Source organism: Paramormyrops kingsleyae, chromosome 2 (assembly GCF_048594095.1).
Source record: "Paramormyrops kingsleyae isolate MSU_618 chromosome 2, PKINGS_0.4, whole genome shotgun sequence".
Taxonomy (NCBI): domain Eukaryota; kingdom Metazoa; phylum Chordata; class Actinopteri; order Osteoglossiformes; family Mormyridae; genus Paramormyrops; species Paramormyrops kingsleyae.
The window spans coordinates 12,734,861-12,752,999 of record NC_132798.1 but is presented as its reverse complement, the minus strand read 5'-3'; the positions used below and the strand labels follow the sequence as shown (position 1 = coordinate 12,752,999).

The following is an 18,139-nucleotide window of genomic DNA, read 5'->3' as shown; positions in this document are numbered from 1 at the left end:
TCACAGCATCCACTAGGTTCACTAGGATTTGCTTATTTCTCTGGACAAGTGTTTTGCTGTTTTTTCTCCTTCATTGAAGTAACCTTTTGTGTTTAAATTCCTTGTTTTGCATTTTGTATTTAATTATTCAATGTAAACAAGAATACTCTACTACTTCCTCAAAGCAATATCCCACTCTTTGTGAATTAATATTATATGCGGTATATTTTTTATCTCCAGTATCGTATCAGTTGTACTAGGAAAGCTATTTACACCAGGTGCCCTGAATAGGAAGCGAATGCAATAGTTAAGCAAAATGAAGGACTTGTAAGGAACTTGGCCTCCAGCCAGTTGGGCTGCCATGTGGCTCAGTGGGCTAAGTCTGTGTGTCTGTTATCAGAAGGTTGCCACTTCAAACCCAGCCTTAGCATGTCTTCAGGTCCTTGAGCAAGACCCTTAACCCCCAGCTTCCTGGGCACCACTACAGGTGGCTGCCCTTTATGGACAACTTATTCTACAAAAAAGAGCAAGTTGAGGGAGGCATGCCAACAATTTCCTCGCAGGGATCACTAAAGTATCACTTATTATTATTAAGATTTGTCTACTTTGTGTCAGTGAATTTTCCATTGAACAGTTAATCTCACACTGCCTGATCGATATGTACTAGCGAGCCTTACTTGGAGCTCTGTACCCATGGACCTCCGCTGAGCACAGACTCACAGCCCAGGCCAGATCAGCCATAGGGATAACAGGGATAGCTATGTTTGACACACATCACTAGCGAATGGAAAGAATCGCCAACTTCCGGTTCTCGAGGTAAGAGCACGTTTGCTGTTCGCTTTATAAGATGGCACTAGTGAGCTCGGGATCATCACTGTGAAGAGCGTTATTACTTCTGAGTGCTTCGCCGTGTCAGGAGGACCCACCCTGAACCCGCCACATTGACAGTGACACTCTGCCGGGTCAAGTTTGACAAGGAGAGTCCTTCAGCCCTTGAGATGGGTGCTGTGTCCAAACAGCCTCAGGGCACATCCAGCCGTACAGCTGTATCAAATGACAAACATTTTTGAAAGTGCCTCTGGAGCCTTTGCATCCTCCTGAGATCCCGTCAGTGTGGGGGGGGATTGGGGGCCGCAGAGGTTCAGGCCGTTCCCAGAGCCCTGATCCAACACTGCTATTCAGTCAGCGATCCAGTCTGCTAACAAATCAATATCCACAAATCGGTACTGTCACAGTCAGCAAAGGGGGGCCGTTCTGTTTAATACGATGCTGTCTGCTGTAAATGTGGCAAACTTCCTGTAAATTGCCAACCTGAGGGTGTCACTGAGCTCCAAAATGATGCCCCAGAGAAAGCAAAGCCGAGTAGAGGTCCAAGACAGAGAAAAACTACACACATAGAGAACAAAGTCACGTACAGGGGCCCCCAGAGAGAGCAAAGTCACGTACAGGGGCCCCCAGAGAGAGCAAAGTCACGTACAGGGGCTCCCAGAGAGAGCAAAGTCACGTACAGGGGGCCCCAGAGAGAGCAAAGTCACGTACAGGGGGCCCCAGAGAGAGCAAAGTCACGTACAGGGGGCCCCAGAGAGAGCAAAGTCACGTACAGGGGCCCCCAGAGAGAGCAAAGTCACGTACAGGGGCCCCCAGAGAGAGCAAAGTCACGTACAGGGGGCCCCAGAGAGAGCAAAGTCACGTACAGGGGGCCCCAGAGAGAGCAAAGTCACGTACAGGGGGCCCCAGAGAGAGCAAAGTCACGTACAGGGGGCCCCAGAGAGAGCAAAGTCACTTACAGGGGCCCCCAGAAAGAGCAAAGTCACGTACAGGGGGCCCCAGAGAGAGCAAAGTCACGTACAGGGGGCCCCAGAGAGAGCAAAGTCACGTACAGGGGGGCCCAGAGAGAGCAAAGTCACGTACAGGGGGCCCCAGAGAGAGCAAAGTCACGTACAGGGGGCCCCAGAGGGAGCAAAGTCACGTACAGGGGGCCCCAGAGGGAGCAAAGTCACGTACAGGGGGCCCCAGAGGGAGCAAAGTCACGTACAGGGGGCCCCAGAGGGAGCAAAGTCACGTACAGGGGGCCCCAGAGGGAGAAAATCTTCATTAAATGGCACTGAAGCACTGTGTGAACATTAACTGCACACCAAGTTAATAACCTCGAAACGCTGGACTCGTAATGAAAATAGTAATGTTTAATGAACACTGTCAAAGAGTCTGAGCCAATACACCATTTTCTCTCTGTCTTCCCCTGAACAGGTTAAATTTAGAAAATTGTATCATATTGTGGAATTTACGATATATGTATCCAGCCATCTTTCATAAAAGCTTCTCTGGAAGCAGGTCACAGGGGGCCTGAAGCACGGAGGGAGGGTACATACACACTCACATACTGAGGGTCATTTAGCCTCTCCAGTCCACCGAAGTGCACGTCTGTGGGCTGTGGGGAAAGCCCGTGCAAACTGCACATAAGGAGCTGGGACTCAAACGAATACCGTATTTATACTGCATAGGCCCATTGTCTTTATGATACTCAAATACAGGTGACGTCTTAATTGAAAATAATGGGTATCACAAGAAGCCAAGGATGTCAAGATGGTGCTGAATTAACCCCTTCTGTTGACACATCTTTAAATGAAGATACAATTTACAGCACATCAATGCGGTGTCATTTTGTATTCTTCCCCCCCCCCCACCGCGATCTTGAGACACTGCTGGATACTATTTACAGAGCTGTGGGCTGGATTGTTCCTCCAGTTATAATGAGACCTGTGACTTCTGCTTTTCTCTTCAGCAGCAATGCAAGAAGAACAGCTTTTATGGGAGAGAAACAGCTTTGAAAAAGCAAAGATAACCAGAGGGGTAAAGAACAGAATATAAATATATATGAAAAGAAAGTCTGAATGCTACAAAACGTGGAAACATTCCCAAACCATTCTATGTGCATTTTATTTACAACCCAAATATTTATCAATATTACATTCTTAATTCTACAAGGTCTGCTGCACATTGTTAGACAGTACATACTGAAATGCTGGAATAGGGACACAAAAAAGAATATTAATAAAATCAAAATGTCATTAAAAAACATACTCAAAGATTAAAAGAAAAAAAATACTATTGGAACAGAAAAATAGACATCCTTACTCCTGTTTGTCATTTCCCTTCTGGTAACTGTAAGTTCCTTAATAACAGTTTTAGTCCTCTGTGGGATTTGGTGGGATATTTTCCTTTTCTTTTAAATTATGATGAATGGCCTTTTTGTAGTTCCCATGACAACAAGTCACAATGAAGATTCTGTCCCGTTGTCACGACAAGGCGCCGCCTGTACGAGGTCCAGCAGGACCGTGTTGCTGTTCTCTCGGAAAGGCATAAGGGTGAGTGTTCCGCCAGTCTGCCAGCAGGGGGCGTTATGCGGCATCCTTCAGGGCGTTGCCGTTTAGTCTCTCCATGTAATCCCGCAGCTCCTTGGAATCCCCGAGCTCGATGTCCTGGCACACCCACTTGATGCCGTCGCTGTGACCCGCGACGACAGGGCTAAGGGACGGGCAGCCGTTGTCCAGCGGGATGGTGGTGAACGTGGTGAACTTGACGCGCTTGCGCCTGCTGGTGGGCGAGTCGCCCTTGTGGGCCACACCGCCGGGAGCCCCCCCCGCCTCCCGGTGCACCTGGCCCTGCACGTTCTTCCTGCTCGAGCCGCCGTTCAGCAGGTGGCTGCCTTCCTCGAAGGCCACGCCCGCGTCCGTCACCGAGCCACGCTCCTCCTGCTGCGGGGAGGAGCATGAGTGGCCCTCCGAAGGCTCTGCCTCATGGCCCAGCCACACCCAGTCGTGGGCGTGGCCCAGGGTCTCCGGACCCTCCTCAGACAGCTCCTTATGCCGATACTTGAGGGCATAAGAGACGCAGTTGATGAGAAAGACCAGGATGGCCAGGCAGAAGACCCCCAGCAGGGCATACATGCCGATCTCCAGATCAGAGAGCCCACGGTGCGCCTGGACCAGGTCGTCCTCCGTGTCCCCGGGCAGGTCCACCTGGGCTGGGAAATCAGAGAAGTCGATGGGGCCATTCTGGCCCAGCCCACCATCGTCCGTGAGCCTCCCTCCCCCTGGCCGCCTGAGGATGGCGCTCCTGGTGGTGGTGGACCTCCGCGCGACGCCATCCTCCATGCCGGCGACGGAGCTGCCGTAGAAATGGCTGTCGGGCCGCGGCTGGCGCCGGTCGCCGGGATGGTTCTCCAGCTCCTCCCCCGAGCCGAACCGGACCCTCACGATGCCGCTGCCGGCCACCAGCACGCTGCGCCGCTTCGACTTCTGGCAGGTCTCGCTGACAGTGATCTCTGCCCTCACCAGCGCCCCCTGGCCCTCGGCCTCTGCCACGACGATGGGCCACCTCCAAGCCGGGTCCTGCCGCACAGTGACCACGCCTTCATCCAGAGAGGTGACTGACAGCACAAAGAGGCCTGGCTCATACAAATCCAGGGGCGCCATGGAGCCATCGCTGAACTGGAGCCACGCACTGATCGGCGCCTCCTAGTGTGGAAACAGAGAAGGCCTGTGACTTAAAGACACACAAATCATCTACTCTTCATCTCTACCAAAAAAGCAGCCTTCAAACAAGTTACGAGAGAAGCATTAACCATGGGAAAACACATTTTATAAATATATAAATGAACACCAGGGGCTGATAAAAACATGAAAACCGCAGCATACATTAGATTCCTATTCATGCCAAAGATATAAAACCCATATTAATAATTGTACCTTGTTTACAATGAAATAGGGGAGCAGCCCAGACTGCTGAATTTGTTAGTTTCATTCACTCTGATGAGCTGAGATGGTTTTTGTTACATTATTTCATCAAGCGAATCAAGCTTCACAAAAAGCGCTTGCAGGGCAGAACATACCAAGTCTCCTGAATCGGGGGAGGCGACCTGAATCCTGCATGATTGTCAGCGGTATAAAGAACCTCCTTCACTCTCACATGGGACCATTAATCACTAAATTATTACACAATTAGATAACAAGGATACAGCAAAGCGCCACCATCCAGCTGGGATAATCAGAAGCATGAGCTACATCGATGGCGAATCCGCAGTCAGAGAGATGCGTCAGGTCTTTGGGCGAGAGTACAGAACACTGGGACTCAATTCCCGCACAAAGTCACCGTGTCCAACAAAATACTGCGCGAGATCTTAGATTGACAGACGTGTACACTAGAACTGAGAATACAGATATTCTTTTCCCTGTTTCACAGCCAGCCATCCATCTTCTGTAACTGCTTTTTCCGGTATCGCGTTGTGGTGAGGCTGGAGCCTACCCCAGGAAGCACATGGAACATTCCGGATGGGTTGCCAGTCCATCACGCAATCCCACAAGCCGCAGCCCCGGATGGTGTGAGGCCAGTGTTACTCAATGAGCCGCTGCGCCTCCCTCTGTGATTCCCATTCATCTACATTACTTGACACCGAGACACATCCTTCCCTTTCTAAACACATTTTTAGTTAGCTTCTGTCCTTAACTTCACACATCCTCACTGTAAACAGCCTCTGGAGTGTACTGTCAACAGCACAGGGTCAGGCAGCACGAATCGGTTGATTGCTATTGTCAGTAGACATGAAAGTCTCAGTTATTTAGTGAATTTGGTTTGATTCACACTTGTTTTTTGTTGATTTAGACTGGTGCTTACCCTATAGTTAAGAGCAGTACATTCTCAGTCTTCACCAAGCAGAAATTTATGAGAAAAATGCATTTGCATCGTGTGTGTGTGTGTGTATGTATATATATATATATATATATACACGGTATTCGACAATTTTTGAGGCACACAGCAGTCTTCATAGGTCACAATTTCTTTTTTTTTTATGCAGCATATTATTATCATTGATCATTGCCCGGACTCTCAGTCTCACCACAGCTGATGTCAGGGTGGATGTTATGATTTAATTTAAATGCCCACAGTGTCCCATGTGCCAGCTGTAACATGCTGCAGTTTGCCCGGTACTCGATAACCAGACTCCGCCGCCCTGGTGGTATGCTGGCCCAAAATGACGGCCCACAGTACGGTGAGGATTCCCACTCTCGGCTGTTGCTTGCGAACTGTGGATGTGACTGCATGGAAATGGAGAGAGCCAGTCTAATGCAATGCCCCCCACCACCCCACCGCCCCCCGGGCCAAACACCATATCTAAAATGTATCACATGCTATCAATACCGGCCACTATTAATCTTGCTGGTGGGAAAGAAGGGACTCAAAAGTCAGCTGCCAGAGAAATGACCCGTTTCATACGCAGACCCCGTGCGGCAGCCGAATATTAAACACGCTCATGCTAATTTACCCCATATAGTGCTAATTATATAGATGGTGACAGAGCTGTTATTTCTGAGCCTGATAAAAGAAAGCGGGGGTAGGCAGCCGGTGACTTTGTGATTAGGCTTTTAAAGAGTTATTTTTAATTAGGGGAATTTTGCATTCCGATCATCTTCGGACCGCTTATCTGCGGGGGCGAGCGGGCCTGGAGTGTATCCCAGGGAGGATCGAGCACAGGGCTGGGCTAGCAATCATAGCGTGTGCCTCTGTGAGAATGTGTGTGAGCCCTGTCATGGATTGGTCTCCAGGATGTACCCCTGCCTTCTGCCCTATGCTGCCAGGAATAGGCTCCACCCCTGGCATTCCTGAAAGTGGCTTAAAGACGGATGATGATGATGATACTACTAATAATAATAATGATAATTATTATTATTATTATTATTACTCTTTAATGCACAGGTTGCTTGTTCCCATGGGGAAATGAGGGACGGCATATCCCTCATGCGCTCCACACACCACACAGACTCCCAGGCCTGTTGTCCCTGTGATTAGTGAGTAAGTGGATGTAAGCTGCTCCCCCAGAGTGCTACCGGGATGGTCTATGGAACTGGGTGTTTTTTTTATTTTTACTTTTCTAAATAGAAACTGCGGTATACTGCATAATAGATGTTTGCAGAAATGCCCTGATTCGGCAGCCGTTGAATGGAAAATGGAAAAGAAAATGTATATTATGTAAAATATATAAAAAAAAACAGTAAACATTGTAAGTATACAGTGCATGTTTCTCATTTATTACTTTTCTTTCCCTTTTTTTAAATATTCTGTTAGATATGATAATATCTGTCATCGTCTGGGTACGGGTTCTGGTTTTAATGTATATGTTATATTTTTAATACATTGGCACCAGATTCTTCAGCTTACGTGGGCACCCTGTCCTCTCTGCATCCTCGGTCAGGCTACCGGAGAGTGATTACGCTCGCTAACAAAATATTGCTACATAAGGACTCAGCTAAAAGGAGCTTAATTTAAAGACTGGCTAAAAGTAGACGGCTCCCTCATGCTGTCGTATGCTACACCACATATAGACCAGCCACCCCGGCCCAGTTGCTCCCAGCTGACTGTTTGGGGCTCTCTCACCTGCCTGAAACATAGTCTGTTTTCCTGGGGCATTCTATTTACAGGCCGATAATTACATTGTACATCTGATAATAACGCTCTTCTTATCTGGTGTAACAGACACAGCTTTCTGTTTTAAACTTACTAATTAACCAGTCTGGAAATTTGCTAAACGCCAAAGTGAATCTATAGAGGTCCGTCCCTGTCCGCAGTGTGCATGAGTACCTGCTTAGGGCTCTGCAGCACTTCCTGTGCGGTCGCCGTGGCGACGATGGCCCGGTTACTCCCAGGGCTGAGCTGTAGCGAGAGGGAGAGGCCTGTGACCAGCTGCACGCCCAGCTCCGTGATGGTCACCTTGTCCTCCAGCACCGTCACCGTCTTCTCAGCCAGGATGGCGTCCGACAGGGGAGAGAGCACCTGTTTGGGCAGATGAGACCAAGTGGGGGGGGGGGGGGCGGAGTCACTGTGAGGGGCCTGGAAACACGGCAAACATCTAGTGTGATGAACGAGTGTCAGCTGATAGAACAAATGTCCCAGCGCCTTATCTCCTAACTAACACAAGGTAATGTGACTGATTTCCCATTGTCTTGGAGACGTACGGTGTGATCTGAGATGTGGGTGATCAATCTGTAATGCCGTAAGCTTGGCATTACAAAAGGAGTGGTGTGTGGCTCACTGGGTTAAGCCTCTGTGCCTGTGATCGGAAGGTTGCCGGTTCGAGCAGAGTAGCCACATATCCGTGGGCCCCTGAGCGAGGCCCTTAACCCCCGGCTCCCGGGGTGCTGCATGCAGGCAGACCCTGCGCTGTGACCTCAAACTTGTTCTTACCCGTTTGTGTGTCTCATAGAGAACAAGATGGGGTAGGTGAAATCCCACAGCGATTAATAACTAATCATTGTTTTATTCTGTGGTTTCTCTGCAGTTTCCAGGAGTTGTACCTTGGAAACGAGGGCAGCTCTCAGAAAGTGCTGTTTCAGTGTGTGAAACCATGTAAATTTCACCACACGCTAAACCCAAAGTCTCCTGAAAGGATCGTGCTCTACAGGACTCAAGTGAACCGGAGCCTTCCAGTGGCACTGCGATTTGGCTGAGCATGAGATGTCCGTGGAGTTCTAATCCAGCCAACCTGCACAAAGAACGCCAAACTTGTTTAGAAGATCAACTGAACCCCACTTTGAACTGCGGGAAAGCTGAGAAAAAAGGGTGACATAATGTAACAAACGATCTTATGGTCAAAGAGCATTTGTTCAACCACTGTACGTGAAGACTTAGTATTAGACATTTATTAGGCTATGCAGCTCCTAACTGGACAACAGCAATCAATTATCAATCAATTATTCATCTGGTCTTCCAGTGAGTGGCAGGAGCAATTAGGGATCCCACAATAAAAAAAAGACTGGGGCCTGAAGCATCAGCCATGGAAGCTGAATGGGAAGTTTTACTGGCACTGGAGAAACATCAGAGCACTGCAGTACATTAAGGTTCATATTCCGCTTCATAATGCTTCCTTCTTCCCTTCCATAAGTTATATTTATAATGGTTCTTTCATGCACAACACAGGCATAAAGAACAGGCATAAACTGATAATTAAAAGGCAGATTAATTTGCACATTGCTCCATTGCTGGCTCAACAGTCATAATATTGTTTTAATAAAACAGTGTAGCTTCCTGTCATCTCAAAAAAAAAAATTAACTCTTAAATACCCCATTGAAGGGATCTCATTGTACTATGTATACAAAATGTGGAGCAGTTAAAATTACACATATATTCCTATTGGAAGTACACTAATGCTACTGTTACAGGCCCATTTAAAGACGGTAAATGTTAACACTGTTCTCCCATTAGAGGTACACTAGTGTTACTGTTACAGACCCATTTAAAGAGAGTAAATTTAACTGCTATTCTCCCATTGGAAGTACAATAACGTTACTGTTTCAGGCCCATTTAAAGAGGGTAAATTTTACCGCTATTCTGCCACAGGATGTATGCTAATGTTATTGTAACAGACACATTTAAAGAGGGTAAATGTTATGGCCATTCTACCATTGAAAGTGCGCTAACGCTATTGTTACAGGCCCATTTAAAGAGGGTAAATGTTACGGCAATTCTACCATTGAAAGTACACTTACGCTATTGTTACAGGCCCATTTAAAGAGGGTAAATGTTACAGCTATTCTACCATTGAAAGTGCGCTAACGCTATTGTTACAGGCCCATTTAAAGAGGGTAAATGTTAAGGCAATTCTACCATTGAAAGTACGCTAACGCTATTGTTACAGGCCCATTTAGAGAGGGTAAATGTTACCGCTATTCTGCCATTGAAAGTACACTTACGCTATTGTTACAGGCCCATTTAAAGAGGGTAAATGTTACCGCTATTCTCCCATTAGAAGTACCCACTAACGTTACTGTTACAAGGCCATTTAAACAGCACCATGGTGACTGTGATTTATCTAGGCTGTTTTGCTGTCAGCAGGCAGCTAGACGGACCAGGAATGGTGTGTGATCCGCTTTCCCAAACCCCCGCGGTGTGACAGCATGACAGATATGGATTTGCCCAGATGGAGAAGAGTGTCCAGCATCAGACAGATGAATCGTGGCCTTGTGCCGGCATGCCACACCGGCCTAACACAGGTGCTAACGATTTTTTAACTAACGACTTTTTTCCAGCTCTTCCAGGGGACACAGACAGATGAGAGTGCACATGCAGGATAAATTGCACATCGCACCTCCCTGCCTCTTGAGATTCACAAGTGTGTCCGCTGGAGACGAACATATAAACAACACTCTTGTTCAGGCATGAGAATTTGATCTGCACTGGCCACCGCCGAGGCAGGACCGGAAACCTGACCCAAGCGAGAGGTTTAACATTTCATCCACCATCGCTTTTGCTTTTTTTTCCCCTTCTTGTCCATGTCCTTCATCTTTCCGGCCCGGTTCCCAAGGCCGGATCCAGGTACAGGCCAACTAGGCAGCTGTGTAGAGCCCGACTGGCATAAAGGGGCCCGGAGAAAGTGATGAAAAAATATATACAAGGCCAGCTCTGGCTATAAGCAGAATGGGCAGCTGCCTAGGGCCCGTGAAATACCTGCGTTTTGGAGGAAATTAAAAGAGCGTCAGTTTTCTTGATAGGGGGGCCTCCCAAATAAAGCCTTGCCTAAGGCCACTAGTGTATCTGCAATTTTATCTGGATGGTTCAGGATTAGAAAAACACCCTTTAAGCACTCACTTCACTTCATATGTGTTAGATAAGTATCCAGAAACAATGATATATTCTTAATTTGTCAGATACCCAGAGCTTCTAGCCATGCTCTAGATAGTTAGTCAACAACTTTTACCATTGCCTCCCCATCAGGGGCAACTTATAATGTCACAACTAGGGGGTACAGGGTGAAATACAGGGGTGAAGTTTGCGGGGATGGAGGATGGGCGGGGCAGAGTTCAAGCTTGACTAGGGCATCGTATGGGCTTTGATCACTACTGCTAGCTATAATGAATAGTTTATATCATCTCTGTCCCCCAAATCCACGTACCTGGATGGTGGTCATGCCCACGTCCACTCCGACCAGCACACGGCCGTCCCTGAGTCGGGCCACGCGAGGGTTCTCCACCTTCAGGAAGTCACGCACCAGCTCTGTGACGTCGGCCTGCCAGTCGCTGCCCAGCATGAAGGCAGCCGGCGAGCGGGCATCGGGTGCCTCCGCCACGAAGTGTGCCAGGACGCGCAGCGCCGTCTGCTGGTACTGCAGCCCGCAGGAGCGCCCCCGCCGCTCCTCGTCATCCTCTTCCTCGCTGTCCCGCGCAGATCTGTGGAGCAGACGCCATCAGGGGAGGGCCGCTGCTCACGAAGCATCGCCGTTGGTAACACGAACATCGACGTCGGTAACCTTACCGTGCTTTCAGTATGTGGAGAAATTCACCGGCTCCAAGCGAAACTGGGCTGTCAGATCGTGCATTTATTTTATGTTATTCTTTCTGACTAAATGAGTGCCAAAAAAGAGAGCTTAGAAGGAAGGTTTTGCAGCCCATGGAAGAGGGCTGCGTAAGCAACGATGGCACAGCATCACATTCCTCTGGCAGACACGGAAATGTTGCCACGTGACCAGAGGGCTGTGGCCGCTCTGGGCACGTCAGGCTGCAGAGGAAATGGAGGTGACAGCATTTCCGAGCTTTTAATGAGACCCTGCAACCGAGGTGGAAAGGTAAAAAAAAACAGGCAGAGGTGAAAATCATGGCTACCTAGCGGTGCAACGAAGCTACTTTACGACAGGAGGCCATGATGGGAGATTACATCACTCCCATGGTGGGGTGATTGTCGCCCTGCAGTAAAACTGTTAGGTCTTCTACTGCACTCACTTCACACCTTGTGTGGAGCTTTGGGGCACTAAAGAGTCCACGGGATTCCTCTACAGGCTATAACCAAAGTCCCAGGGGCGTCTGAGGAAAAGGGTTCCAGAGGCCTGCAGTATAAAGAGTCAGTACCGAGAGTGACTCAGGAATGCCGGGATACAGGCGCTGGGGGCGGATCGACGTGATGTAAGGATCCACTTTTAGCCATGTGGGTGACTGTGTGAGTGTGCGACTGTGTGAGTGTGCGACTGTGTGAGTGTGCGACTGTGTGAGTGTGTCTCTGTGTGTACATGGCTTCATTTCCACGATGGTGTCCCAGGAAGTCAGCTAAAAATCACCTGTAACGTTTTTCCTAATTTAGTTTGGTGGTGTTAGGAATTGTCTACCGTGTGCATAAAATTCCCAGCAAGGACAAGAACAAAGAAATAGGTGAATATTAGGCCAGGTTGTGGAAATATCTGAGAACAGAAACGGGGAATGGGTTCTGGTGAATCCAAGAGACGACCAGGGGGTCCACCAGGAGCAATTATAGAATTTTTTTAAGATTTGGGGCATTAGAGAGGCTGTAGTTCATATGGAGATGCCAACCTTATCATTCGCTAATAATTTTTTTTATATCGCTGATTGAGAGGAGAGGGGGCACTACAGGGGCCAATCAGCTTTCAGCTGACCCCTGTAGCCCTGCCCCCACCTGTTTCCTGGTTCCCACAAATCCCACCCTTCCATTATCCTCCCTTCCTGCCAGAAGCCTGCCCCCCCACGAGGGAGAACCCAGCAGGCTTGCATTAATTGTAATCAGCACATAATGTGCCCTCTCCTCTTGCATAGAACCTCATGCTGTGTGCACTGGACCCGAACCAGGTGACAAAATAGACATAATCATGGTTGTATGTAAAGAGGTACAACCTGCTTTGCTGTTTAAGGATGTTATGCAAGGAACACAGCCAGGGATTGGTGGGGGGAGGGGGGGCTAAAAAGTAACAACCCTGTGCTGATACTGTGATACACCCCCCCCCCCCCCCCACCAATAATTATCTACACCAATTTACAGCAATACTCAGCTACTGACAAAGTGATCCTGAGTCTGGCACCTTGACCAATTCAATACAGTCACCTTTAAGGCCAAAGACATGTGAGGAAAGGTAACAGACAGTGACTGCACTCTTCAGGAGGAGAAACCCGGGCTGTGGCAATAAAAAGAGAGACAGGCAAAGCTTAGAGGAGCGCAGCAGCGAGGCCGCTGTGATGTGCGCGCTGTCAGCCGCCCCATCCGCTCCCGCTCGCCAAACAGCTCCATTGAGTGATGTAACTCGCCAGGAGCAGAGCGCAGCTTCCCAGGCCCAGGTAACGTCACTAATGTCACTTTCTGTTACATTTCTATAAAATCTGCATGGAAACAGGCCTCCCCGTGCCATGGCAGCAGCACTGTGTGTACCGGATCAGCGCTAAAAGCCTGTCGGAGATTAGATGATGCTAAAACTCCATACCAGTGCTGAATAGGAGAAAGGCCCAATCAGCCTTATTAGCTTAGCCTGAAGTTAATGCTACTCATATTCAATGCAGAGTAACCAGGCTACAGTACTTCAATAATAGATGGATACTCCTGCATTACACCTCATTTGTGTGGTCCTCTGCAAAGGAGCTCACCCCACTGGGACAAAGGACTGGATATAGGCTAGATTCTACAAACATCAAACTGGTGGATCAAAAGAACAACCCCCTCAGCTGGTTTTGGCTGCCTTATAATAGTGGATATATGCTTGTTTAAAGACATGTAAGTAGAGTTTTATGAAGTGATAATCTAATATAAAGTGTCATATTCTTCTTTTTGATGTAGTGTCTCCAACTGGGAGGGAGAGAATTGGCAACCAACCTCTGCCCCGTGGTCACGGTGGGCACTCTCCAGCCCTTGATCTGGCTGAGCTCGGCGTCGGACACCTCGATCTGCAGGGGCAGTCGGGGGATCCACACCGTCATCTCCAGCTGGGCGCTCAAGTGGCTGTAGGTGAAGTTCACCGCCATCTTCACCTTTCCCTTCATCTCCTTCCCGTTGACGAAGACGTAGTCGCACCTGTCTGACACCTGAGAGGAAGACAAACGGAGGGCGACTGTGATATGTGACGACAATTTGTCAGTGACACTCAGGAGTTTGGAAAAGCTGCAAGAATATCCAGGAGATCCATTTGGGGTAACCTGGGTGAGCATTTCAGGAACAATCAATTAGTTGGATTGTTATCGTTTTCATTGGGTCAAACTCAGCAGCTGGAAAAAAATAAATAAAATGAGGCTTTATTTGCCATTTGCATAGGTACAGAAACATTTGAATGCTTCTTTTCACATATCCCATCTTGCTGTCCTTTGAGAAATACACACACATAGTTGAATTGAGAGCAAAGCTTGGGATCTGAGCACAAGGTCAGTCATTTATCAGATGCCCCTGGAGCATTTTGGTGGGTTCTGGGGCCTCGCTTACGGGCCCATTGGGCATGTGACTTTTCTGCTGAGGACACGATTTGAAGCAGTGACCTTCCAATAACAGACAGAGCTGAGCCACATACAGTACCAGCCCCCTCGTTGGCTTGGTGTTCACATGTTTGCTGTAATGCAGAGGGAAAGTTGGCACTCACAGAAATGGGAACCATCCCTCAAAGAAGATTGCTGAAGCAACTGAGGCCTGACATGACAAGGGATTTTGATATGTTTTAAATAACCGGACCAGTCAGACCCCTCCAATCCTGGGCACTTTCCTACTAAGGTTTAGGAATGACTTGAAAACAACACAGGATCAGAATTGAATATTTATGAGCTAAGCACACCAGCTTGCTGAGACCCCATAGAGGACAGCAGTAAAATACATCTGTAAAGTACAGAAACACCACATTGGTATTATTATTATTATTATTTCTTTTTTTTATCTATTCAAATTAACTCTGAAGTCCATAACATCTTGCATTTGACTATATATCCTGGGTGCAGCTATCAGAATTGAAATAGAAGCCAACAGTCATCTTCACTAGCAAAACCAAGTCTAGAATCTCCTTATGATTTCAAGCCTGAAGGATGAATGACTGAGTGTCTGAGAGGGACAAACAGGCCACCAGCGTCAGATGCTGTAGACCCGATCCTCCACAGGCCTCTTGTGGTGCCAGTTGTTTGCATCGCCAGTAGCGATTTGAGTGTGTGTGTGGCTCTCACATAAACCAATAATCCGGCTTTGGTCAGTGCTGTCAAATGTAGGCCGAGGCTCGTATCCACGCGGATCAGCAGTGTGTAGCTTTGTTGTTTCTCATTCTGAAGGGACATGAAGAGCTTGCCCCCCCCCCCACAACTGCAGCCTGCAGATGTTTATCCGGAGCTACAAAAAGCCAAAGAGATGAGGCTCGAGGGGGAAGAGCTTCAGAAGATCCGAATCGGGGTCATTCCATCGGCAGGAGTTTGGACTCGGCTTGCCGTGAGAGGAGGAGAAGTTTGTGGGCCGAAGAACACGCATGGAGGTTCCAGCCCGGAAACCATCTGGTTCGCCGGCGTCGTTTCACAGAGATGCTTTTGCTCTGCGCCATAGTTGTCTGAAGGCACCGGCAATCGGACGGCTCTGTCTCGGTGCTGATTCGGCCCACTTCTGACGTCTCTGGCAGACTGTTTCTGAAGTCTCTGGTGAGATGGTGCTAATGGAGACCATGAAAGGCTATGAGACAGCGGCCAGCAAATAACAGCACACGGCATGTTTGAGACGAGCTTCAAAACTCATCATCTGTACACATAGGCCCATTCGCGTATGTGTAAAGGGGTTGTGGCCGATGTTGAAAGCTGTTGTATGAGGAGGGTAGAGATGTTTAAGCCTTTTATTAACACCCAGTTGCGAGAGTCCATATGTCTGCAGTCTGTTATTTCAAAAAAACAAAATTTTGATCTGATCCTTCTTCAAGCACGTTTCATTGCGAGGTATGAAAAAAGCAATAAATAGCCATTGATCTGCACCCACAGCCCCTGTGCCTGAAGAATCCTTTGTAAGTCTCCACTTCCCCTCCAGGAACAGTCACAGTGGTCCCTCTGAAGTGTTTTTGAATTCTCACTCTTTTTTTTTCCCACAAAAAAGTCTCATTGATGGCTGTAAGCTTCTGCCTTCCCATTGTCCTTCACTGTTTTCTGTCTGAATATTTTTCTTTCATGCGAAGCGAGCGAGTAGCCTCTCCCAGAGTGGCGGGCCTTTGTCGAGGGTCATTATGGGCCCTCCGCGCCGTCCTTGCAGCAGGGAAGGCTCCGGCAAGTGCGGCTTAGCGTCCGGCGGATGCCCAAAGGCAATGGGCCGTATTGTGGGGGTCCTCCCACCATGAGGGCTTCGGTGAAGCGCTATCAGAGGCGTTTAGCGCACTTTGATATTCTCGCCACGAGGGCTGCCGCACCGAGCCTCCAGCAGATAAATGCTGCTGCTGGCAGAGGTGCGCTTCTGAAACCACTCGCATTGATCCCCGTCTTGGTCCCTAGAAAAGTTTCACGGTTCAGCAGTGTTCAGTTTCTGACGTGCCGTGTGACCTTAACACCCACTAACACAGAAACCCGTTCATCCAGAACTGCCATCCATTCGTGTCTTTAATGCTTTCCTCTGAAGATAAGTACTATTGTACAGCTTTTATCCCACAGCAGCATGTTCCAAGCATCCTTGGAAAGTTACATCAAACTTAAAGAAGAAGGTCTGAACCTAATTCCTGTTATTCCTCTGAATGTCACATGACAGTCATTTAGCGATGTCACAACGGGAGCCTATGATTCCAGATCATCAGGGTCCTATCAAAATGTCCTACAGTCTGTTTTCCATACATCTCCCTGGAAATAGAAGGTGTCTGACAGTCCAGTGTCGGAGTTACTTAAATCATGTGGTTTTAACTGAGTGTCCTTGGGGTCAGTGGAGACAAGCTGGCACTGCCTGGGAAATTAGCACCTTGTACACCTGTGATGGGGCCATTCATGAACTCATCAATTCCAGTTTAAAATCCGGAAATGGAATTTAAAAAATACCCCTACAGAAATTACAAGCGGGATTTCTTGCAATATAATTGATTTCAATTCTGTTTCCTGTGCCAATTCAATTCCAGTTTTGTTTCCTTAGAGCAGGGAGCAATTCCAATTTCAATTCCTAATCCAGGGCCATGGAATTTACGATACAGTCTCAATTCAATTCATGAAAAGTCCATCCATGGTGTACAGCCCCTTGCTAGTCATTTCCAAGGCTCTCTGTAGGTTTGACTGCCCTGTGCCAGATTATAAAAAAACCTCTTGTTAAAAAGCTGTGCATTGCAGCCAGGCTGTGCAGCCATCGATGATATTGTACACAGAGGCTGCCTTTCCCTCTGCGCCAGGCAAAGCTAGCTGTGGACGTTTCCTGGCTACACTTTAACGTCGATCTTATGCCACCATTGATGTTTTAATGCACTTCCTCGTGTCTGTTTTCTGCGCTCTCTGCCTGACCGGGCGATCCTGCTTTCATAAGGAAACACGTGGCCCCTGGAAAAAAATTGCTCCTGCGTGAGTTATAAAGTCTTTGTCACATCCATTCCTCAAGGCATCATAAACGTCACAGAGAATTCCGGCACGCATTAATCAGATGCTTCAGGCAGCTAACAGGAGAATACTTACTGGGGACATTAAGGCTTGTCTTTGGAGTCTGTCCAGGAAATTAATGATACGCCAGACAGATACAATCAAGCGCAGATATGAGAGACAGGATTATGCAGCATGAAGGTGGGTCCGCCCGCCTGGTAAGCGAGGAGCTGGCTTGACAGAAGCAATTAAGCAAGCTGCAGCCTGACTCTACTGTTCCTTCACTTGGGGGGGGGGGGGGGGGGGAGGCTCTTGGTCCAATACTCACTTTGCAAAGATCACCAGTCAGTGTAGGCTATATTAACTGCACCTCACGTGTGTGTGTGTGTGAGTGTATATATATATATACAGTGTGTGAAGTACAGGAGGGTCCGACACCCCCCATTAACCCGAGACCCCCTGAAAGCCTCAAAAGCAAAATTTTAAGGGGGTCTCAAGATCGGTATTGTGCAGCAATAGGGAGATGAGGACCCCCCCGAATATTGACGAGTATTTCGCACACTGGGCGCTTTTCCACTGCACAAAGTACGGTACTTTCGGTACTTTCGCTTTTCCACTGACGTCCAGTCAAGTATCAGTACCAAAAGTTCCAGTACCAAAAGTGGCAAACCAGCTGGGGTGCTTCTTTGGTACTTCGGTACTTTGGGGTGGGACTTACAAACGTATTTGCTGTCGATTGGTTATGCAAATAGCCTGCCGCAGAAACACAAAATACACACAGCGAGAAACGAAATAAAAAGCAGTAGAAACAAAAACATAAAATAAGTAAAACGGAAGGATGGGCAAACGAGGAAACACAGGC

At 48.1% G+C, this 18,139-nt stretch overlaps 1 protein-coding gene across 6 annotated transcripts in view; it reads right to left on the bottom strand.

Moving 5' to 3' along the window:
- Positions 1 to 2,830: 2,830 nt before the first annotated feature.
- The window catches only part of LOC111851774 (transmembrane protein 132D-like), a 176,596-nt gene continuing 161,287 nt past the window's right edge, over positions 2,831 to 18,139 (bottom strand). For all 6 annotated transcript variants that reach the window (XM_023826995.2, XM_023826996.2, XM_023826997.2 and 3 more), the window contains 4 exons: positions 13,613 to 13,821; positions 10,923 to 11,196; positions 7,615 to 7,806; positions 2,831 to 4,496 (listed from right to left, as the gene is read on the bottom strand). In XM_023826995.2, the coding sequence (XP_023682763.1) occupies positions 3,378 to 4,496; positions 7,615 to 7,806; positions 10,923 to 11,196; positions 13,613 to 13,821 (1,794 nt within the window). In that variant the 3' untranslated portion in view covers positions 2,831 to 3,377. The remainder of the gene's footprint in view (positions 4,497 to 7,614; positions 7,807 to 10,922; positions 11,197 to 13,612; positions 13,822 to 18,139) is intronic.